The 22,800-nt window shown below is 39.5% G+C and overlaps 3 protein-coding genes across 6 annotated transcripts in view; all 3 read left to right on the forward strand.

The window, feature by feature from the left end:
* kif13a (kinesin family member 13A) overlaps positions 1 to 5,030 on the forward strand; it is a 42,928-nt gene extending 37,898 nt beyond the window's left edge. For 2 of the 4 annotated variants that reach the window (XM_014994976.2, XM_014994978.2), the window contains 3 exons: positions 587 to 739; positions 1,663 to 2,845; positions 3,648 to 5,030. In XM_014994976.2, the coding sequence (XP_014850462.2) occupies positions 587 to 739; positions 1,663 to 2,845; positions 3,648 to 3,820 (1,509 nt within the window). In that variant the 3' untranslated portion in view covers positions 3,821 to 5,030. The remainder of the gene's footprint in view (positions 1 to 586; positions 740 to 1,662; positions 2,846 to 3,647) is intronic. The other 2 variants (XM_014994979.2, XM_088014114.1) reach the window with 1 other exon arrangement.
* Positions 5,031 to 5,660: 630 nt separating this feature from the next.
* On the forward strand, positions 5,661 to 14,136 carry rbm24b (RNA binding motif protein 24b). Its single transcript, XM_014994981.2, has 4 exons — positions 5,661 to 6,452; positions 7,784 to 7,907; positions 8,059 to 8,113; positions 12,610 to 14,136. Exons 1-4 carry the CDS (start codon positions 6,285 to 6,287, stop codon positions 12,977 to 12,979), a joined length of 717 nt encoding a protein of 238 aa, XP_014850467.2. The 5' UTR covers positions 5,661 to 6,284; the 3' UTR covers positions 12,980 to 14,136.
* Positions 14,137 to 15,211: 1,075 nt separating this feature from the next.
* Positions 15,212 to 22,737, forward strand: grinab (glutamate receptor, ionotropic, N-methyl D-aspartate-associated protein 1b (glutamate binding)). Its single transcript, XM_014976989.2, has 7 exons — positions 15,212 to 15,365; positions 17,299 to 17,659; positions 17,747 to 17,850; positions 19,644 to 19,844; positions 20,117 to 20,245; positions 20,338 to 20,481; positions 21,900 to 22,737. Exons 2-7 carry the CDS (start codon positions 17,344 to 17,346, stop codon positions 22,047 to 22,049), a joined length of 1,044 nt encoding a protein of 347 aa, XP_014832475.1. The 5' UTR covers positions 15,212 to 15,365; positions 17,299 to 17,343; the 3' UTR covers positions 22,050 to 22,737.
* The last annotated feature ends 63 nt before the right edge of the window (positions 22,738 to 22,800 follow it).

Raw genomic sequence — 22,800 nt, forward strand, 5'->3', positions numbered from 1 at the left:
AGAGAAGTGCATATGACTTAAATTTAAAATCAGTGTGTGTATAAAAATTTAAATCGTTCATAAGTGGCTGGATTAAGTTGAGGAAATACAAATTGTATCTTTTTGTCGCATTTCTTTAAATAAACTACAATTCATTTTACCAAAAGCATCTCTGTTGTTTGGCGTGAAACAACAGAACATCTGCTCATCCTGATGGTTGTTGGGACTTGAGTCCGTCTTAGTTGAGCGTCCTACGAAGGAAACTTCTTTTGTCTGAAAATTGTCAATTGGTTTCACTGAAAATAATTTAAAAAAATTTTTTTTTAAATCAGCAAAAGTCCAAAGATTAACTTGACAACCTATTGATTAATAATTACACCTTATCAGTTTTTGGACACAAAATACAAGAAATAAATCAGTAACATATTTGCACTATTCTGCATGTTTATTGCAACAAAACGCTCCTGCACCTCTAATTTAGGGCACTTCATGCACTGTTTTTGTGAAATAGTAAACTGCATGGCACTAACTGTGTAACCAGCCCGCCCCGCTCCATGCATGCTGTGTGAGTGTGAAGTGTGTGCTGTCGTTCTGACCCATCTTGCAGAGCATGCGCTCACTTGTGGACAGCCCTGCACTGCTCCCCTCTCCCTGCTCCTGGCGCCGACCCAGGGCAGGCAGCGAGGGCCACTGCAAGCCTTCCACCCCCACCTCCGCTGTCACCAGCAGGCAGCTCAGCCGCACACAGTCACTCACTGCTGTAAGTGCTACACCAACATACATATGCGGGCCGTAAACATACAGCTGCACTTTCCTGACACATGCTGGCTCATTAGCTGCTAACGACAGTGGCGTCACACTGTGTTCTTACTTTGATTGACTGTACTTAGAGAGCCTCAGCTGCTCCCTGAGCTGCTGCTGCTACTACACGAGTCATTCTGTGAACTATGAGTCACACAACTCGGCGACATTTGTAGGTGGTTGATCATGAAATTACATTTACAGCTCATGCAGACAGGAGGAGGTTAGAGGTACCAAGATTATCAGATGGTTTTTCTTTTTTGTTGTTGTTGAGAAATCATATTTACAGCTAATATTTTTGTGGCCACCTTTCATGTTACATACATTCTATGATTCAAAATTAAAACCAACATCTGTTTGAGAGAAAAAAACATAATATCTAGTCTTTTCAATTCCATACCTGTGATCAATAATCGTAAATCTAATCAATCGGGTTAATGAAATGTAGGCTCAGGACCTGCTGATAGGCAATTATTTTCAAAAGGTGCTTTTATTCTGACAAACAAGTCTCATTAGAATGGACAAGAGATTAATTCCTGTATTTTTCTATTGGTAACACTGTTTTGTTTTTAAGATTAATTGCACAGGATATATGTTAGATTAAAGGTAAAAACTAATCACAATCACAGTGTAATAGTGGGATTGTCACTATTTTTGCCATCCCAAAAAAAACTAGTATAGGAGATCAAAACACCAATCTTCAGGTTGAACACATGACATCACTTGTTCTTGCATGACAGAATCCATAAATCATGTTTCCGTTTCATCATCACTGACTATTTTCATGGCCTTCATCCTCTTTGTAACTCTGAGTGATTACATAGATCACAGTACTACATAAGCTAAGTTCCACTTTTGTCTTACTGCCTCTGTTTTGATCAGCACGACTCTGAGGACGAGGACACGGATGTCTCTCTGAATCTAAATCGGGGCCCACTGGACCAAAGCACCTACCAGAGTTACATCCCAGAGGACTTTGCAAACTTTGAGATATACAACGCCACTTTGGAGAGCCAGGACGGGTTTCGCTCTGACTCGAAGGGAAGCCGGTGTGGAGGGGGGAGCAGTGACAGGGACGTGTCCCGAAGCCCCACGGCCAGCAGCTGCACCAGCGGCTACTTTTCCCACAGTGAATCCAATGCCACTCTGTCCGACGTGCCTTTCAGCACCAGTGAAAGCTCCGACCACCTGAGCTGTCCCTCCAGAGAGTCCCACGACCCTGCTGGGCGAAGCTCTGCACAGACCAAAAGTGTTGCAGCAGGGGGCAATGTGGAGCAGCCTCCTTCAGCGTGTGGTGCTTGTGAACAGCTCATCCATCCACCCTCTTCACCTGTCAGTATTCCTAACTGCACAAGTAAGCAGCACAGTGTCCCACTGCCTCATAATTGTATCCTCAGCACCAGCCAGGAGTTCACTGACTTTAAAGGGGCTGATGACAGTGTTGGAGAAGGGGATTTGGCTCATTTTACTGAGAAATGGGGACAGGATGGTTTGGAAATTTCTACAAGCCACCCGAAGGAACCAGAACATGTAAAGACTCACGACAATGACAATCAGCTCTCGTCTGACACTGACAATGTAATATTCAGGTGTCCTAACGTCGCAAACCCTGCCAGCATAGCTGTGTCTAGCGCCAACACGAAAGTACCTAGCACTTCGTTAAACGCCCCAATCACTGCACCCGATAGAGGCCTGACCCTGACCTCATCCTCCAAAGATCCCTCTATATCACTCTCACCTCCAGCGTCAGCGTCTGAAATCAAACCTTTACCAACAGCGCGATCCTCTGGCCCAGCTCAAAGAGCGGGAGGAGAGCCTCCAATCCAGGAACCAGCGCAGGGAGATCTGCCTCACGGGAGCCCCTGCCCCAGTCCGAACCCCAGCAGCGCAGAGCCCTCTGGAGACTCCAGCGGGGATGAGAGCACCCCTGTAGCTCAGCTTCCTGACTGGATGGCACCTGGGGAGCAGGTGTGGGTAGGGAAGAGAAGAGGAACAGTCTATTATGTAGGAGGTGTGGAGTTCGCAAAGGGGATCTGGATTGGTGTCAAGCTGGATGTGGCAATGGGTAAGTAACATGCTTGCGTTCACGGAGCAAAATTAATTTTCTAACATTACCGGTTTACATGTGGCTCTTATTTTGTTTATTTTTTTGTTAAAACTGCATGGCCCAACTAAAGGCACACTTTTAGTTTTCAAAGGGAGAAGAGAGTAATGTACTGGCTCACCAACAGTGGCAGTACATTTCTCGGCCGATTATGATCGGTGTCCGATCGATCGCCACACCTCTATTAAGTACACATCATTCTGACTCTACAACACTTTTTTATTAAAAACATTTTTGTAATTTTTTTTTTTTCCAAAGCGAAAATAACCAATAGAAAAAGTTACAATGAAAGTTGCTATTCATGTTGTGGTAAACTATCTATTCAGTATTTAAGAGTATTTTTTTTATATTCATTACTAATATACAGCGCTGGAGAAAAAAAAAATGAAGAGACCACTGCATTGAACCCCATTGAAAACCTCGTGGTTATTCCAGCAAATATTGATTTCTGAACTATGAAGTATTGTTGTTTCTAAATGAATATGAACTTGTTTTCTTTGTATTATGTGGGGTCTGAAAGCACTGCAACTTTTTTGTTATTTTTTTCTCATTTTCTGCAAAAAAATACCACATTTCTGCTTTGATTTTCAGAGACACGTTGTCAGTAGTTCATAGAATAAAAGAACAATGTTCATTTTACTCAGACATATAAAGATAAAAAGTAAAATCAGAGAAACTGATAATTATAAGTGATCTCAAATTTGTTTCCATAGCTGCATTAACTCTTTCCTTAATACTAGTAACCACTTATACTCTTCTCTAGGTAAGCACAACGGGACTGTCCAAGGCAGAGTGTACTTCCGCTGTCCCCCAGGCCACGGTGTGTTTGTCAAACCATCTCGGCTCACCAGAGGGCCTCCCTCCATGGAAACAGAACCCCAGACTTTCATCAAACAGGACCCAAAGAAGAACTTGCTCTCTGAGGGATGTGAATGACCCAGGAGTGACTCCTCTCCTTCACGTCCCGAGTCTGACCCCGACGGCTAACTTCTGACCACTGATGTGCTGTTTGTGTGGATGCTTTGCTCAAAGGCATATCTTACCTGTGCATTTAATGAAGTATTTTGTAGTTGCTGTTCACTGAAAAAACAAACAAAATCACTATGCACATATCTGAGTTTTCTATATGCTCATATTTTTATAGAGGACTCGACTTTTATCTGGGAATATTATCCGCCTAAGTTTTCTTACATTGCTTCTGAAGAATATATGTAATATTTTTGTATTACAGAACGCGACCCTCTCTGAGGCTCATCATGAAGTGATCTGGGATTCGAAGATTAAGAATGTACTACTGTTCATAAACTTTTGATATTTACGTCAATATGTTACGTCAGGGCTAACCAAAGAACTACGGTTCCATATCTGCTGTTACGAGTGTTATGTTGTATTATGTTGTATCTACACATGGACATCCTCACTATAAATCGACGTGTCCACGTAAAGCTTAGTGCCATATCTGTAGGAGCAATGCCACGTAAAGTTGAAACAGGAGAAATCTGCCAAACCTGGGAGCAGCTTTCAGCGTTCGCTGGCAGGAATTACTCTGTTGATGTACTGTAACACTGTGGAGGAAATAAATCCCGTTCGGCTTGAGACTGAATGAGAAAAGGTTGCACTGGAAAGGATTCTTGGGAAGCTCTCCGACTGTCTTCCATACAGGACCGATTAAACGTTCGTAACCCTGACGACTGTGAGTGATTGCTCAGAAGCCTGGATATACAAATATATGCCTTATCGTGTTATTTGCAAAGACACCCCCTGTATAATTAGCTATAAATCATATCAAAAGAGTATGGACCTTATGTGAAATGCAGAATACGATCCTTCCTGTCATGGTGGATTGGATGAATATTTAGAAACAACAGATTTATTAAGGTAAGGAGATTACTTTTCCTCTAAAGTTTTTTTTTAATGAAAGTTATAACCTGTCCAGAAAAATAATCACGCTGCAATTTTACTTAAACATAACAAACCCAAGACCTTACTTTAAAGAAGAGAACAAAGCTGCTCTCCCTAATAAGGAGTTGTTAATGTAAATGTATTTGAACATAGTATTTACACTATTGTATTGTACAGAATTGTATTTATAATGTATCTTGTTTTAATTGGTACACAGTGTTCTAGAATAGAACATTTACAATCAGTTTTTGTGTGTCGTCTCTTCATTTAAAAAGAAGAAAAGAAAAAAAGCATCGCTGTTTGAGCATAATGCTTCATTATGTGTGGTTTCAGACATTCAGCCATCAATTAGAGGTGGAACAAATTTTGCATTTTAAGACCTTATTCCCTGTGCCGTCATTTGTGTGATAGACGTTATGCCAGTCAGACTGCTTTTTATGTTGCTGTTTTTTAATAAAAGATGTCAAATTTGTTCCTCCATCCACCATCCATCCGGCTGCTCAGTCATCAGTCTGTCCGTCTGTATGTTGTCCATCCATCACCCAGTCTGTTATCTCATTTGGCTCTCTGATCTCTACAAAGAAATGAATAGGACTTTTGATGTATTGAAATACTTTGGTCTGCAGTTGTCATTTTTGCCCTCGGTCAACCTAAAAACATTTTTAGAGCCACAAAAGCAACACGGCGCTTCAAAACAATATAGCTTGTATTTGTACTATCTATATGTCATTTTTTTCACATGTATTTGTTTTAAGGCCTAATACATTTTCTTAAATTCAAATTTAGTATTACATTACTTAAATAATTCAAAAGCACGTATATTCTGGAACATATTGATAAAAATGATAAGAAAGCATATTCCTTACACTATTACTCTTCTTTTTTGGGAATGTTAATTAAAAATCACTACTGAAAAACTGCTAAGGTTAGTATTTTACAATTATCGATGTATTTTCGAACATTGCTCTATTCGCTAGCATTTTTGGACTAAAAGCTACAGTAGTGGGTCACATGCAGACCCCTGATTTAGGGGAATGTATGTTTACAGCAGTGCATCCATAATTTTAAACAGAGTAAATTATAGCATTTCCAATAATAATAGCAATCTACGCTGAACAGATTTACACTTATACACCGAGATGCAAAGTTTGGAAAAACTCTATCAGAGTAAAAAAAAACAAAAACTCCTTGTCGATGTCTAAAGCGTTCCAGGCCTCTGGCCTCCATTGAGTGTCCTTGCCACTGTTGCAGCAGCTGTGCGACAGTAGGCAGCCTGAACTCTGAGTGGTGGTCTGCAGATGTGGGTGGAGTTAAGTTTCTGTGTCACACGAGCTGACAACTGGGAGAGCTTCACAACAAACTAACAGGTGTCCTCCTCCTGCTTCAGGTCCTCTGCCAGTCCGTCACACCACCTCACCGACCAGCCACACGCTTTTCCTTCCCGTTTAGTTTAACCCCAAAAGAAAAACTCCGACCGGGACAATTTAATCCACAAATCATGCACTCGGCACAGAAAGACACTACCTTCACCAAGATCTTCGTGGGAGGCCTTCCTTATCACACCACTGACTCCAGCCTGAGAAAGTATTTTGAAGTGTTTGGAGACATCGAGGAGGCTGTTGTTATCACCGATCGGCAGACGGGGAAATCCAGAGGTTATGGATTTGTAAGTACAAACCTGCTGATGTAACTGAAACAGCTTTTATAGCCTGGAGGCACATTTTGAATTTGCCATATGATTAAGAATCGTTCGTGGCAAATTCAATACTTGTTGTCTGCTTGGCTTCTTTTCTAATTATTTATTTATTTTTTTTGGTACACAACAGAAAATAAAATTGCCCTGCCTATTCCAGAACTCCTTAAAAACTAAATGAAACAAAAATAAGAAATCGGTAGTAAACTGCAGTAAACAATTTCTTGGCAATAGTTTTTGAGTTGGATTATGATACGGCTTATTGTTAAATTAAATGTGTGTTGAGTTTTTAGAAAGGTATCAGTTTTATGCATATATATTTTTTTAGCATTTCAGCTCTCTTCTGCTTGTACTTACAGCTTTATTGATTTCCATGTCCAAAATCGAGAAATTTCTAAGCTTAAAAAAGGGTGAAAATAAATTGAGAACGCAAAGTAGCCGAGAAAGAACGAAAGGTTGCTTAAGGGTGATGACGTCACGTTTGAATTGGAACGTCAAACTCAGTCCATGTCTACCCCATGTCTAAAAAAGTAGCAAAAGCAAGGTTCTCCGTTTTTAAGTTCAAATAGTCAGTAATTATTTGGTTCTTTGTTCAGCGAGGAGGACCCAGAGGAATGGTAGTTAGCGTGGATACCTAACAAACCAGTACTCTATGGAGGTGGAGTAAAGGTAATCTGTTGGGAGACCACTCTGCCTGTTACTCAATACAGTGATGAAGAACAGTACAAAAACTGCAAATAAAAACAAAAATCTGTTAGTATTCAAATAAGATTGTAATTTCTGCTCCTGTTCTGACCAGCATTATTACATCTGGACTTGACTGTAGTGATGTGTATTGGCATGCATTAGCACATTCTTCTTTGTGTTTTTTTAAAGGAGCGTATGTATGTAGCTCTCTCTATTTTTCATGAGGATCCCTGTCACCCAACTCAACACTATAGGTAGCTTTCTTACAAATACATATTTTTCGCTAAAACTTCACCTCAAGCTAAATATGCTAAGTTAAGATCATGATACACAATCAGACAGCATCTGCAGATAAACAGATGCACCAGTAAATCTAAGTGATTACATACATTGTGTGTAAACTGACATATGAAGTGAAAACTTCTGTAAAAATAATTTATTTTCTCAGTACAATAGTTGCACTAGTTAGCTACAATATTTTATTTTTTTTTTTGTCAAAAAGTGCTTTTAAAATTACTTATCTGCTTTGAAAACTGTGGAAAGTCAAAAATGATGTACTGATGTTTTACAAATTTATGTTCGCTGACTCTAAAATATGAACATGTGTAATGTTAAAGGTGACCATGGCAGACCGGGCCTCAGCTGACCGAGCATGCAAGGATCCCAATCCCATTATAGATGGAAGAAAAGCCAATGTGAACCTGGCCTATCTGGGGGCCAAACCCAGGGTCATCCAACCAGGTGAGTAGTATAAATACACCAGCCCTTGTTGTGGCAGTAATGCAGATGTTTGTAATGGTTGCAAACATTAAGCAATTCAATTTTTGTTTTGTACTTTTGTTTCCTTTGAAATTTCAACTCGGAGAGTGACAGTTCTCTATCTTAATTCTAGGTTTTGCATTTGGTGTGCCTCAGATCCATCCAGCGTTTATCCAGAGACCATATGGGTATGTTTAGCAATAAAACTTCCGTTTGTTTTACAAAATCTGTCTGTATAAAAATGGAAAAAAAAAATGTAAAGGTCAAATATCTATTTTAAACATACATTTATTGTTGCCTCCACCTTTCCCCCCCCCCCACATGAATGAGGACATGTGAGTGTCTATGTGTGCTCCACTGCTTGAGGGTTGACTGTGAAGGAAGTGCGCATATGTCCCAGAGCCACTGCAGGACTTGACTCCATGTTGTCTTGTCTCTCTCTGATCTGACAGGGTCGGTAACGGTTAAAATAGCTGATGGGGGGACATGATGATTTGAAGGAATAGCTGAGTCTGCATTGGGCAGAGCGCTAAAGTGTTACCTGTATACTGTGACATACACAAACGAAGCGCAATGGTGACTAGATGCATGGAAAGTATTTTGGTTGTTGTTGGTTTTTATTTATTTTATTTTTTTCTCCAGTTTTCTTATAGAACATAGATTGGTGTGTGCCTTGTGTTCAGTATGATGTGGTGTTCAGCTTAACTGTGTGCCTATTTCTACTTGCAGTGGTGGGGAAGAGGGCGGTGCAGAGGGGGGCAGATTTGATCAGATTTTACAGGAAATTATAACTCTGCTAAGGAGTGTTGATTCTTATTTTTTCCCACCCCTTTTAATTGGTTGTGCTCTAGCCTGTTTCTTTGATTTTTGTTTTTATTTCTTTCTCGGTTTCTAGTTAACACGACATGTTTTGTTGTGCAAGGGGCGGGCCGACAACCACTCACAGTGTGTTCATTTAAATTTCTCATCCCCTGCAACAAAACAAACACTGGCTTGCATGTGGGAGTTGATTTTCTGTTTACCTTACCCCATGATGCTGTGTTTTTATTTCATTAACCTAATGCATTAATTTGTAGATTAAATCAACAAGCAGGCCATGCTTGACTTCTTTTCCCTGTTGCTGTATATTTTCAGAAATTTGACAAATCAAAAATGTCATTTAACTGCAGATTAAACACACACACACACAAAAAAATATGGTGAAGCCTTCAATTAACGCTTTTGGCAATTTAGATGACTTTATATTAAGTATGGGACAGTAGTAAGTGTCAAGGTTTTATAAAGTTACATTTTCAAAACCAGAAATGTTTTCTGTCATGCTATTTCTACTGTTTAAAAGTTCTTTTAATGCGATGAAAGTGTTCACTCCCCCAGCTAGTCCTGCACACTGCCACTGAGCAGACCGAAAGGAAGTTCATACATTTTCCACTTGCTTACATATAAGACAAATTCCTTTCTTGGAACTACTATTACTGTCACTGATGTAACATGTATTCATAACTCTGCTATAAATCACAGAAAAGTCCCAAAAGCCACAATATAAGAGCTCTGAGCCTCAGCATTCTTGTTATCAAAATATGGTATGAAATAAGCGATATGACTAAATTTATTTTTGACATATTTTACTGCCTTAGCAAAGCAAAGACTTAAATAACAACATTTAACAACATAAAACATTTTTTTTCATTTTGTGAAGATGTTTTTAGTTGTTTTAATTTACAGTTGTTTTTCATTTCAGTCAGTCCTTACTTTTATCATCTATTGTCCATTTGCTTCAGACTGAAAAAAAAAACAAACCCCATTATACAGAAATGTTTCGACATGTGAAACCTGTGGAATACCAGTTTTCCAAATGGCAACTAAATGAATCTATATAACAATAACAAGAAAGTTACCTGTAATCATTTAAAGAGTTAAACTGCATTTTTTTAAAGCAATCAAGGACATCTAAGCACCAGGCTGCAGGCTGGCTACCACTGCAGATTGTCTTACTATTTAAGAAATAGTTTGTGGAACTCAACAAAGAACCACAGAGGTATAATTTTTCTTGTACCATAAGCAGGTTTACATGGAAACTAATATGAAAATAAATGTTATAAATTATAGTCCTATGTTTAATATTTTTTAGTTTATGAGCAGCAGGAATTTTATTACTTTTTTTTTTTTTTTTAAAGAAAATCAGTTGGATCATCTGTTATTACATCCAGTTTATTATACTACACTAAGGAAAGCTCATACTACTCCAGGCCTACTTTTTGATTTGATTATACAATAAAAGAAAAAGTCTGAATTGGGCCTTTGGTTGGAGACGAAGATCTTAGCCACACAGTTAGACAGCAGCTGTTTGCCACAGTGATCTGCACGGCGTCTCAAATTCTCTTGGAAAATAGGAGTCAGTCAGCGGTACTGTTAATAATGTATGGCACAGACGGGGCCGCTCAGCTTCGGGACAACAGGTGGAGCGAGCCATGCGCCCATGAAGGCTTCGGGTTATGTGCAGGGGATTACCCATGTGTCCTGCTGATTTACAAAGCACCTTTATTTAGCTCCCAACTTGTAGGACGATGAAATGTTCCTCTGCTTTCGAAAAGCATAGTCATTAAACTTTCCTCTTTGAAGGTGTCGTATTGCAGGAAAAGTTTTGTCACAAGGAATCAACACAGTTTTGTTTGTTAGTTTTAATGTCTTTCAATTGAAAATGACTAAAGTAACTGTCCTACGCTCACCCAAAAGAATAATATAACAGAGTCCTAATTATTTAAATTAGCCAGCACTCCTTGACTGTGATGATTAAAAATTAAGCAATGTAAATGAAACCGTAGAGCAGTTGACCAGCACTCTGCCATGTGCACTGGAGGATAAGATCAGCTTGTCCTTTTGAGATGACAAGGGGAGCAAAAATAGCACGCATCCAGCCTCTCTTGTCAGTCAAATTGGGTATGTTTGTGTGGGGGGGTGTATGTCTCTAAAAAAGGGGGAGGGGGCCACTTATGTGCGAACAGATATGTTTCACACCTGTTCCTCTGTATATTTACTGAGGGTGACTTCAGCACAAGTTTGAACTGGGGAAAAGTTTACCCAGATACAAAGATTTCTTTTTGTCCTCTTATATTGTGCTTTGCTAAGGTGTTCAGGTTCTTGTAACCATTTTTTATTACATTTCTATTTTACTTTGAAACACAAAGTACTTTTGTGTGATGGGCCACCAAAAATGTGTGCAGGATTGTGAAGTGTAACAAAAGTATATACATTTTAAATAGAACAGTTTTTAAAATTTGGTGTGTTTGTGCTTAGCCTCCTTGACTCTAATGTCTCTAAATGACCAAGACCAAAGACAAATTTACCTTTGAAAGAGAAGAAAGACATTGATGAGTGAAAGCCATGAGTTTAAAGTTCCTACAAGTCATGTTGGGATACAGCAAACATATTCAAGGCAGAGAGCTCTCATCAAATTAAATCAAAACTGATGACTGCATACAAAAGGCAGTTAGTGTGGTGCTACACAGCAGGCTAATCGTACCATCTCTACAGTGAAACATGGTGGGGACAGCATCATGGTGTGGGGATCCAGGAGGGACATGACAACTGGTCAGCTAAATACATGGCAATCCTGAAAGAACCTTTTAGAGCAAAAGACGTGGACTGATTCACCTGGAAGCAGGACAAAAACCCAGAACAGATCTGGAGCTGTAATGGAACAGCTTGGATGACAAACATGATGTTTCAGCCAAAGTTCAGATCTAAACCCAATTGAGAAACTATGGCAATACTTGAACATTGATGTTCACAGATGTTCTGGGCCTAATCTGACTGATTTTGAGAATATCAGATTTTATCCTGTAGTTCCGTAGCTATTAGAGACATTGCATTGAAAGGAGATTTGAATTAAGGGGTTAAGTATAAAATGAACTCCACAGTCATGAGATGTATGGTTTTCTTTGCACTTCACAATTATGCACTACTTTGTGTTGTTCTATCACATAGAATCCCAGTAAAATACAGAAAGGTTTGTAGTTGTATGATGACAAAACATGGAAAAAAAAATTGAAGGATATAAATACTTCTGCAAGGCTCTGGATCTCCATGTATTGCTCTTCAGATGGAATATGCTGCTACAACTCAATTATTTCTTTATTATTGTCAGTTATTTTTTTTTTTTAACTGTGTTCAGTCATTTTGGACAGAGATATGTTTGTGTTTTAGGATGTATTAACATGTGTGGCATGCCAGTATGTGTGGTGTTGTGCCAGACTGTGGACAGAGGGAATAATGTCCACTTCTTGTGCTGGGATGTTGTGGTGTTTTTGTGACAAACTCGCATTTTGTCAAATATGTTTTTGTTGTTTTTTCTTCTGTGGTGCAGAGCTTGGCTGTGCCTTCTTTTAATGCCTCACTGTGTTTCAGAATCAGGTGCTTTTTTTTTATCAGAATTAAAAGCTGCACCCGTGTTCCTTTTGGTTTTTGCTGCTTTTTTTTTACTTTTCATTTCTAGTCAGGGTTGTTTTTTTCGTGTTTTTTTTTTAGTTGTTAATGAATGGATTTGCTGTGCCTTGAGTACTGGGGTTGATATATTTGGCACCTGCTTCTCAGTTTTCCAGATTGTTTTTTTTTTTTTTTGTTTCAGCGTCGGGAAGACAACAGGCCGCTACTCTTCTCTGAACCTGTGAATGTTTCTGTCCAACAGGATCCCGGCCCACTACGTCTACCCTCAGGCTTTTGTCCAGCCCAGTGTCGTGATCCCTCATGTACAACCCTCTGCTGCTACAGCAACAGCCGCTGCTGCTGCTGCAACTTCCCCTTACCTTGACTATACTGGGGCAGCTTATGCCCAGTACTCTGCTGCTGCCACCGCTGCCGCCGCCGCTGCAGCTGCTGCTTACGATCAGTACCCCTACGCGGCCTCGCCGGCACCTACGAGCTACATGACCACAGCCGGGTATGGATACACCGTCCAACAGCCGCTCGCTACTGCTGCAACACCTGGAGCTGCCGCGGCCGCTGCCGCCTTTAGCCAGTACCAGCCACAGCAGCTTCAGACAGATCGCATGCAGTAAACTCACAGAGACCACCTTCATGCCAGGGAAGAGGGGAGATTCGCTCCTTCAGCGAAGACATTAAAGTTACGAGATTTAGTTTTTTCAACTTTATACCAAAGAGCCTGAAGAAAACATGGAGATACATGAAGAATAACTGTGTATTTTATTCAAGTGAGATCAGTATTGGATGTATATGAATATTTAATATTTATTCAGCATTAAAACATTTCATGTTAAACAAAATTTGCTTGATCTTACGTGAGCTGTCGCTGAGTTGTATGTGTGCAGCGCAGCATCTTTTATATGGAACGCCCAAGTGCATATTATATCTTATGATCAGGTTTTTTCTTCTACAATTTGGAAACAAAAACACTTTCGGATGCGTGAGAACAGTGGGTTATATCGTCATCCACTTCAGTATTTAATAGCATCGGACCATTATTTTTGTTTGGAAGGGCAGCGTACCTTAAGTCAGAAGTCTTTTGTTAGGACTAATTTTTAAGCAGCATTTAGAGTGAAATAGAGTAGTTTCACTTCAGTGGTTTGCTTTACAATGTATGTCTTGATGGCACATGTGAAACATGACAACTGTAGCAGGTAAAAGCACTCACCTTCACCTCTCTTTGCTTAAGCAAATGAGAAGGAGAAACTGCTGAATGTGAATCTTGTATTTTGATAAAAATGTTTTCACTGTGTGCCTTTTTAAATTATGCTATTTATGTATTTATTCAGGAGCCTTGGAGCAATAAACGCTTTATTTAACACATGTAAGTAAAAGGCCTGCTGTTGAACATGCCCACGTGTCCTGCTGCATTTCTCATGATCAATAGCATGTAATGACTGAGTTATCTTGGTCTGACTGAACTCTGCTCTGTACAGTGAATAAGTGTGTGAACGGTAACTATAAATTTAAAGCTTTCCTTTCTGTTGTTTTTTTTCTAGTTCTAATTTTTTTTCTAAAGTTTGAAACTCTTAAATGTATCTTTTTATACTTGACCTGTTTGACAAGGACAGCGCTTGAACCGCATGAACTGTTAACTTGTTCAAATGTGCTGTGCTTTATGTCTTTCGACATCAACATTTTTCAAATGCAGGTACATGAGCTGTTTATCTTGTAATGCATGGTTCTAAATAATGTAATATGGGAAATAAATAGAAATTTTCTTCAAATTAAATGTTTGATTATACTCTGTTTAACACTGTGCAGCTAATAAGGCAATCATAAATAACAGCAAACATTTTTAATAAAACTGTTATTATGAACAGAAAAAATACATTTAAGCCCCTGATTAAAAATAATTTTAAAAAAAAGTCTGAATGGTCACAATAAAAGAAGAACACCTTTCAGTTCCAAATTGTAATTGTTTAAAAATGAGGCTGCAGCACTGCCACACATCTAACACCGTCCCTTTTTATTATATTTTCTTCACATTTATCCACCTAATTCCTCTTCATTGCTCATGTCTCACACTTATCTTTCTCCTCCCTTTTGGCCACATTCACTCTTATTCATGCACTCATATTGCTCATTCCTCTTTATCTCATACTGTAATTCCAATCATCTTCTTCGTCATGACTCTCCTTATCTTCCATTCTCATATAAAGTTATATCTTGTTAAATAAAGTTAATCAAAACCTATGGCTTCACATTCTAATCAGCTAATTAACTCAAAATACCTGCAAATTACTGAAAAGCAGTCACCTAATGTTGAAATCTTTTTTTACGTTATCTGACGCCTGCTGAGTGCTGACAAGGATGAGTTATGTCTCTTTGTCAGGCATTCTGTAAATAAAACATGTGGGGGTCACGCAAAGCTTGGAGCTCCTTACTTTCGATTCCTTTGACGCATTTCAGGCGGGGCAAAAGCCAGTTTACAGTTAACACACAAACAGACCACGGTACATTCAAGTCAAGTAGAAATAATCATTACTGTGTAGGTTTCTTATTTTAATAGCATGCAAAGAAAGCGTTTGCTTTATTTTGTAAATGTAGACATAGAAATGAACGTGTATTTCAACAAACTATTTGGTAACAATGTGAATTCCCAAAGAAATACAGGGAATATGAGCCCATCTACTAAAAAAATTAATAATTCTTATTCCTTAACAGTCCAAAATGTATAAGATGAGTTGCAGTTTCTTAACCCGGTACATTTCAAGTTACCTGGCTTCCTTTTGCCCAATAACATGGCTAGTACTAAGAAGCTAATGCACTTGAATTGTTAATTTGCTGGGGATAGTTCCCATATTTCCTATTTTTTCAGTGTAGGGTTAATGCAGCAGCTTTCACACAGAGAAGCCGAAGAGGAAGTTTCTCACCGTCAACTATACAGTTTGCAGGCAGCTGGTGACCTGGGAAACAATTTATCAATCTTAGTGGAACAGAGTTTGCATTCCCTTCAGTGTAAGTGCTCTTTTACTAACTTCACTTTTTGTGTTTCAGGAAGTCAGCTTTACCGGTTGCTTTTCTTGTGGACGAAAACGGGTATAAATGACGGGAAAATCGAATACAATAACTCGCTAAAATGCATTTCTTTTCATTTCAGTCAAATGAACTCGTGTTTTGTTGCTTTTAAAGGTAAAGGTCATGCATTGAGGTGAGAGTGAAATCAATTTGTGTCCTAATGTAAACCTCGCGAGACGCTTAAACAATCATGGCGGATGTTTAAAACTCTGTAAAATTGTATTTATCTTGATTTTTAAACTTTAATTCAGGGAGCGTTATAATGTGTTCAAAGGACAGACCACATGTTTAACTGCTGGGAACTGTTTCGATTACTGATTTTGCCTTTTGCAGGTGTTGTCTATTCAAGTCTCCCCGTCAATATGAGTTTCCCACTAGCTGCGTTTTTACACTGTTTTACGGTCGCATTTTAACGCTATAGTAAATTTAAGCCAACCGGTACAATGGAAAACAGCTGTTAACATTATTTTTTTGCTCACTAATTGTGTCTAAAAAGGTTTTTCTTGACACTTCATAAATAATATCCTTTGTTGTTTCAAGGCAGAGTCTCCTCCCGGAAACTTTGAAAGGGGTGAATGGGGACTGACGGTAATCAACGTGGTGACGCACTGAAAATAAGAAATATTACAGAATTTGTTGTGTCAAATTTTGTTGAATTCTTGTGAATCACAAGGTCGCCCATTGAGTGTCATGAGGGTACCGGTGTCCTAGACCCATTGGATAACATGCAGGCATTTAGAGGTCTGACAGTGGGCACCTTAGCTGTCAAATTGATATTTGGAAAAGTTGTGATTATACTTTGATCAAATTTCACAGAAGTACAGGTAAAGTTACCATTTTAAAATGTTACTCAAATTAAAGTAAAAAGTACATCATCAACATTTTACTTTAAGTAAAAGTTACCTTTTTGTGAGCAGAATAATTTTTCTCTCATTATTTTCTCAATGGAAAAGAGGAACATTGGCCTCACCATTGAATGAGCACTTGTGTTCACCTGGAAGATATTTGTTTTCTTATCTTGTGTTTCTTTACTACGTCCATAAAACATTTCTGGCATTTTTCGCAGTATTATTTTTCTAAATGCATGTTGTCACTGTTGAACTAAAAGAACACAAAGGCCCGTTATACATTTTCAACAACTTGATCATCCCCAAATGTTCTGTAGACTGCTGACACAAAATTGGAACTTTTTTAGAGGGAGAGGTCCTTGATGACATATCTGCATTGCAGAAAAAGGAACATCAGACAGCGGTGGTAGTGCGGTTGGTTGCTTTGTGCTTCAGTACCTGGGTGACACTTAAAGGACATACTTTATTCTCTTTATCTCATATTGAAATTTGCTTGATCTGAAGCTTTGTGAAATTCTAGTGGACAAATACTTTTTCACTGCACGGTAGAAAAAGCTTTTTTTCTACAGCAGCTATTATTGTCTCTAATATTGTTTGTCTTTCCTTTAAGCTTCACTTCTTTTTTTCAAGTTATTAGGAGCCAATCTTGATTTACAATAAACACAAATATGTTGAGTGGTTTTGAGTAAGAATGGTAAAATTATTGGTAGAATTTTTTTTAACTGATTGTATAATGTACGAGTTGTACTTGAATGCACCATGAGGTTTCCTTTCGTGGCCGTAAAATATAGTGTACGAGCGCAGCGGTTGTCATAGCAGGACACAAACTTGCAAGAAAACGCATCTAAACTGGAACTCGATAGGACTCAACACCGGAAATGGTGCTTGTCACGTGACTTCGTTGACGTTCTTTCTTTTTTTTTTTTTTTGGTGGGTATCGTCAACCCATCATCGACGTCCTTATCATCGGCTCGCCATAACAGTATTTTCTGTTTTTCTCCGTTACATGATTGTTTTATCTCCAGTTTTTCTTCGCATCTGTCATCCTCCTCTCACGATCTAAAGCAAGGATGACCACCGAGAAGGCCGATTACACTCCCGTGGAGGTGGGCACCTCTCAGCCTCCTGTCCTCGATCAGCCTAATTTTCCTGCCGCGTTTGGCGTCACTGTACCGGGCCCGGTGGTGCACGGCGGGGCCATCCTTGCACCTGGCGGCCTGCCGTATCCTCCTCCACCGGTCGCCTTCGCCCCCGGAGCCTACGGGATGACAGTGAAGCCACAAGATGGAAGCTCAGGTTATGTCAACCCCAATTACCCAGGTTATCCAGAAAATGCCCCGCCGTACTCTCCACCTGCCCCGGGCTTTGTTGACAGCTATAGTGGTGGTGAGTGTTTCTACACCTTTAGTTACACTCATTGTGATGACGGTATGGATTTATCAATTAGATTTTTCTTTATTTTTGTCGTTTTAGGTAATCCTTACCTCAGTGAGGAAGCTCCTCCACCCTTCAATGAGAATCAAGACTTTGATTTTGGATTAGACAACAAGAGCATAAGAAGGGCCTTTATTAGAAAGGTAAGACAATGAGATAAAACTAATATTAAAACCAGATAATCTTTTCCTTCCAACACTAAATATTATGGATGATCCAGTTGTGCTTTTTCAGCTTATTTAAACCCAAACCAACATTTCAGCGGTCGGGATTAGTTTGCTCTTTTGTTTGCACCACCAAGCACCTTTTGACCACACAAGTCTTGTCACTTTCCACCCTCAGTTCTCTGTTGTGTAAGTGGAAGGCATTGTCATATTTTCTGAGAGCGTTTTGTCATTTCTCTGCTTTTTAATTCAACAGATTGATGTGGTGACGTAAAATAGACACGAGTTGGTTGCACAGTCGAGGTTAAAAAGTAACCGTTTCAAAGCTCTTCCAATTTTCCATCGTATCGTTCTCGTGGTTTAAAGCCCATTTGATGTGATGTCAATAAAAGTAAAGACTGTACCTCTCACACTGGCTGCTGTGCACTGATTGTCAGCTGGGTGAGAATAAAACCAAGAAATACAAGAAAGATTACCGTATTTTCCGCACTATAAGACGCACCTAAAAACCTTCAATTTCCTCAAAAGCCGACAGTGCGCCTTATAATCCGGTGCGCCTTATATATGGACCAATATTGAGCCACAACAGGTCCAGCAACGGACCTTACCACAGGGGCCGCGTTTCATTGGCTAATGCCCATTTTAGGTCACAGTGCAGCTACCACGTGCGTGACCGTCTCACAAACACAAGCTACAGTAGTAAACATATGCTAATGTACATTGTGGACCATCAAAACCATGAATGCCGACTTACCCAGCCTTGCAAGAACAATAGGCATCAGTGATCTTGTCCACAGCTATATTTATGCTGAGGGTGTGAGGATCTGCTGTTTTCCTCATCTATCGGTAGCTTTTAGCTGTGACGCGCACAATGTTGGAGGCATCCAGTGGCTCAAACACCTTGATGTCGTCCAAAAAAGATGACATGAACTTGTTGGTTCCCCTGTCCATTGTCGTGGCTGATATGTTGTGAAAATCCGGCAGAAATGCTACGCTAATTAACTCAGATCGAAATGAAAGACGTCATGTTTACACAGACATGCAGTAGGCTGCTTACGTAGTTGGTCCACTACGGTAAGCAGCCGCCAACTTCTTTTTCCCCCGTAGAAGAAGTAGTGCGCGGTGCATGCTGGGATAGTTGTCAGAACACTGGTTTGTTAATAAAGTTTGATAATACATTTAAAGGGGGGGAGGGGCAGGGGAAGAGAGACAGAGACTGCAGCGGCAGCGTGTCGGTTGGTCTGTGTTACCCAGAAAGCAGTTGGGCACAATATCGCAACACCAACACCGTGAGTGAAACAACGACTGGGCCAGCCTACTATATAAAGTACTCGGGGACCATTTCTTTATTAATGTGGATGTGTAATAATAGAGTATGAAGCGTCTATTCTATGCGCCTTATAATGCGGTGCGCCTAATGTATGAAAAAAGTCCTAAAATAGGCCATTCATTGAAGTTGCGCCTTATAATCCGGTGCGCCTTATAGTGCGGAAAATACGGTAATTCAGCTGTTTGGAAAGACTGACGTAGACAATCATTGTCTGTAAATGAAAGGAGAGAATCACTCTTAATAATGTGGCTATAGTTAGCTAACTGCGCACAACATGTCTATTTAAAAGCAGTGTATTCATTTTGAAAAATGTATTCTAGTGCTGCTGGATATTATGCAAATATGCAGTTATGGCATTGTGGAATATTGCAATGACAAAATTGATTGTAATTCTGCCTCGGTTCCCTAGCTGACTGTCTCTCTTCTTGTTTTTCCCCGGCAGGTGTACTTGGTGTTGACCGCTCAGCTCGTGGTGACATTCGGATTCGTGGCCGTTTTCACCTTTGTGAAACAAGTGAAGTTCTTTGTTATAGAAAACGTCTGGACGTACTTCTTGTCCTACGGAGTCTTTTTGGTGTCGGTTTTGGTGATCAGCTGCTGCGGAAACGTCCGCCGACGACACCCCTGGAATCTGGTGGCGTTGGTAAGACAAACTGATTTTTACAATAGGAAACGCATGAGCACTGGGAGAAGGCTTCAGCACAGGAAATTGCGTGGCGTTTCGTGATGATTTTAGTTCTGTTTCCGCCATATAGGCGGGAAAAAAAAGTACAAGTTGCAGGTGGCGTTGACGTCTTCATAAGAGATTAGTTTAGGCCATAATCTAATGAAATGATAGATGAAACAGTATTTCTATTTTACTCCCAAAATGATGTCTGGATCAGTGCTGACGTGCCGCTTTTGTCTGATTTCCAGTCCATCCTTACTCTGAGCATGTCCTACATGGTGGGTACCATCGCCAGTTTCCACAAAACCGAGGCCGTGATCATGGCGGTGGGAATCACTGCCTTCGTCTGTTTTACAGTGGTCATTTTCTCCATGCAGGTTCGTATCCCTCAGCATCCCCACTTGTGAGTTACGGACTCTCTCAGAGAAATTGCAGCGCTCTGACTGTTAATCTTGTTTGTGGCCCACAGACCAAGTATGACTTCACTTCCTGTTACGGCGTGCTTTTTGTTTGTTTGCTGGTCCTGATTCTCTTCAGCATCCTCTGCATCTTTCTGCAAAACAACATCCTGCAGATTGTCTACGCCGGACTGGGAGCTTTGCTCTTCACAGCAGTGAGTCCTTTTGTTTTCTCACATATTCGTACTAAATAAGATGTATCTAATCCTCTGTTTTATGGCTGTTTGGTGCTGCTGGTTAGCCAACCTTCTGCTGAAAGAAATCAGATTTTTTTTTTCCTATTTAATGTTCTGACGGTTTTGATTGTAAAACGTAGGTCAGCCATTCTCCGATCATTTCAGAACAGATGGCTTTTTTTTTTTTTTAGGTTTGTCCATTCATCTTTAACTTTAAATCTAAACATATCTTTAAATACTTTTAAAAAAACATTTTGTAAGCATAATTTCTACTTTGAGTAGATTATTTAAAGCTGTTGTTTAAAGTGTTTTCAGCTTCTAACCCAAAATAGCTGCTGCGGAGACCTGGAACTAAAAGCTGTGTATGGATTATTTTACTTCTGCAATGTTTGGTGCGTTTGCAGTTTTTGTCTTTTTGGGAAATAAAACTACCTTCATTCACTCACTGATGGATAAAGATCATTTCACCCATTCGGCAATTTGATCCTTTGTGGTTTTGACCATTTCATTCCAAAAATGTGAGGGTACCAAAAGGTCTGCGGTGTTCTCTAATAAAGAAATGTGGTGATATGACTTACCGTTACATAAAAATATTTACTAGTAAGGAAATATTATTTATAGATATCTGCCAGCAGGAAGTGTCTCCACTTAATTTTTGTTTGATCAGAAGTCCTAATCTCCCACATATCAAGAGTCAAATAGACTAAAATGTGTGGAATAAAATGCTTCAGCATTAAAACATTTCTTTGTTTTAAGGTTTTGGATGCACCTTTACCAAGGACGCAAAGAAGTCTGGAGTCTGTGCTTTATGTTTTCTACTTTGAATTTCAGTTTTTTCTTTCTTATTTCCCTAATCTGTTCACTCAGTATGGAACATTTAAAACTGTCAGACTAAAACCTCAGAAAGTTTTGATATTAGCTTTGCAACTCTGTGGCCACAACTTCTGTAATTATGTTGTCTGGCATGTATTTTACGCAACAAATTGTGCAAAGACAGGTTTGACTTTTAGTTTTTCTTTGAATTTGTTTGGTTTCTCTTTGGAATAATAATATTAATATCTAGATTTTTCATCTGGCTCCGACTGACTGACGGGATCAAGAAACAAAGCAGACGTCTTCCCTGTCAACACAAATTTTAATCTTAAAAACACTAGACTACAACTCTAAAACCGCACAGAAAATCGATGTCATCACTTCTTCTGTTCTCTGATTGGCCCGGTAGAAATTCTACCAGAAGAATCCAAATCAGTGGCAAAAAGCCCTGCCAAGCAATTTCATAAGTTATGTTCATTACCTTTTTACACAGTATATTTAGACGTATAGTTAGGCTTTGACATGTTTAGATGAGCTACATGAAAGCTTGTTTGACCGGCGTTGAACTTCCTTGTGCCTTTCAGTTCCTGGCTGTGGACACCCAGCTGCTGCTTGGCAACAAGGAGCTGGCTCTGAGCCCAGAGGAATACGTCTTTGCTGCTCTCAACCTGTACACGGACATCATCAACATCTTCCTCTACATCCTCGCTCTCGTCGGAAGAGCCCGAGGCTGAGCGGAGGGGAGTGTCCGACAGCGACTGAGGCGGAACATTGTTTGGAATTTGCATAAAGAAGCAAGTTTCCATAATCAAAGCTTTTGACTTGCTTTCTAGTGTGTATTTAACATATGGTTAAAGGCTGCTTTTGGTTCATCCAGTGTAAACGCTTCTCTTTAATTGATGCTGTCAGTAGTGTTTTGTTGATAACTGAAGTTTTCATTGTTAAACTTGTTTTAAAATCATATTTTTGTTCATGGGGAGATCTGATAAAAGCTCAGCTGGCGAGCATCTAATGACGCTTTCACATTTAAGGAGTGTAAATAGGCCGGTGTGCTTGATGCAGAGTTTTCCTCTGGTATGCCTGTATGATGTCTAAAATGATTTAGTCACCGACCAAAGACCATGAAAATCATAATCTATCAGATCAAGGTTGATGTTTTGCTAAAGCCGTCTGTAGGAATACGAAGGGCTAAATTGGCTAAATTGTGAGAATCGAGTCTCTGAGGCCACCCCTGCTATAAAAAAAAAAAAACCTTGTTGAAAAGTGACTACAAAGTGGTCGTTGTGATATATTTCTCTTCTGTCTTTTCCAAAGTACTGTTTGAAATTCTCTACTGTTTTCACTATGCTCTAAAGTCTTAAGTACTTTTGTAAACCTGATGTCTGTTCTTTATATGGAATAAAGTTTAAAAAATGCCTTCTACCAGAGTCTGTAATCATGTTTTGATTCAAAATGTCCTTGGAGATTCAGCTGCGCTCTTGAGGA

This window comes from Poecilia mexicana, unplaced genomic scaffold, assembly GCF_051168715.1.
Source record: "Poecilia mexicana isolate PSO_F unplaced genomic scaffold, ASM5116871v1 scaffold_16, whole genome shotgun sequence".
In the NCBI taxonomy this organism is placed as follows: Eukaryota; Metazoa; Chordata; class Actinopteri; order Cyprinodontiformes; family Poeciliidae; genus Poecilia; species Poecilia mexicana.

Coding starts and splice junctions, on each gene's coding strand:
- rbm24b (XM_014994981.2), top strand. CDS start 6,285: ATGCACTCGGCACAGAAAGACACTACCTTCACCAAGATCTTCGTGGGA. Junction 7,908..8,058: donor ACCCAGGGTCATCCAACCAG/GTGAGTAGTATA, acceptor TCTTAATTCTAG/GTTTTGCATTTGGTGTGCCT. Junction 8,114..12,609: donor TTTATCCAGAGACCATATGG/GTATGTTTAGCA, acceptor TCTGTCCAACAG/GATCCCGGCCCACTACGTCT.
- grinab (XM_014976989.2), top strand. CDS start 17,344: ATGACCACCGAGAAGGCCGATTACACTCCCGTGGAGGTGGGCACCTCT. Junction 17,851..19,643: donor GAAGGGCCTTTATTAGAAAG/GTAAGACAATGA, acceptor TTTCCCCGGCAG/GTGTACTTGGTGTTGACCGC. Junction 19,845..20,116: donor CCTGGAATCTGGTGGCGTTG/GTAAGACAAACT, acceptor TCTGATTTCCAG/TCCATCCTTACTCTGAGCAT.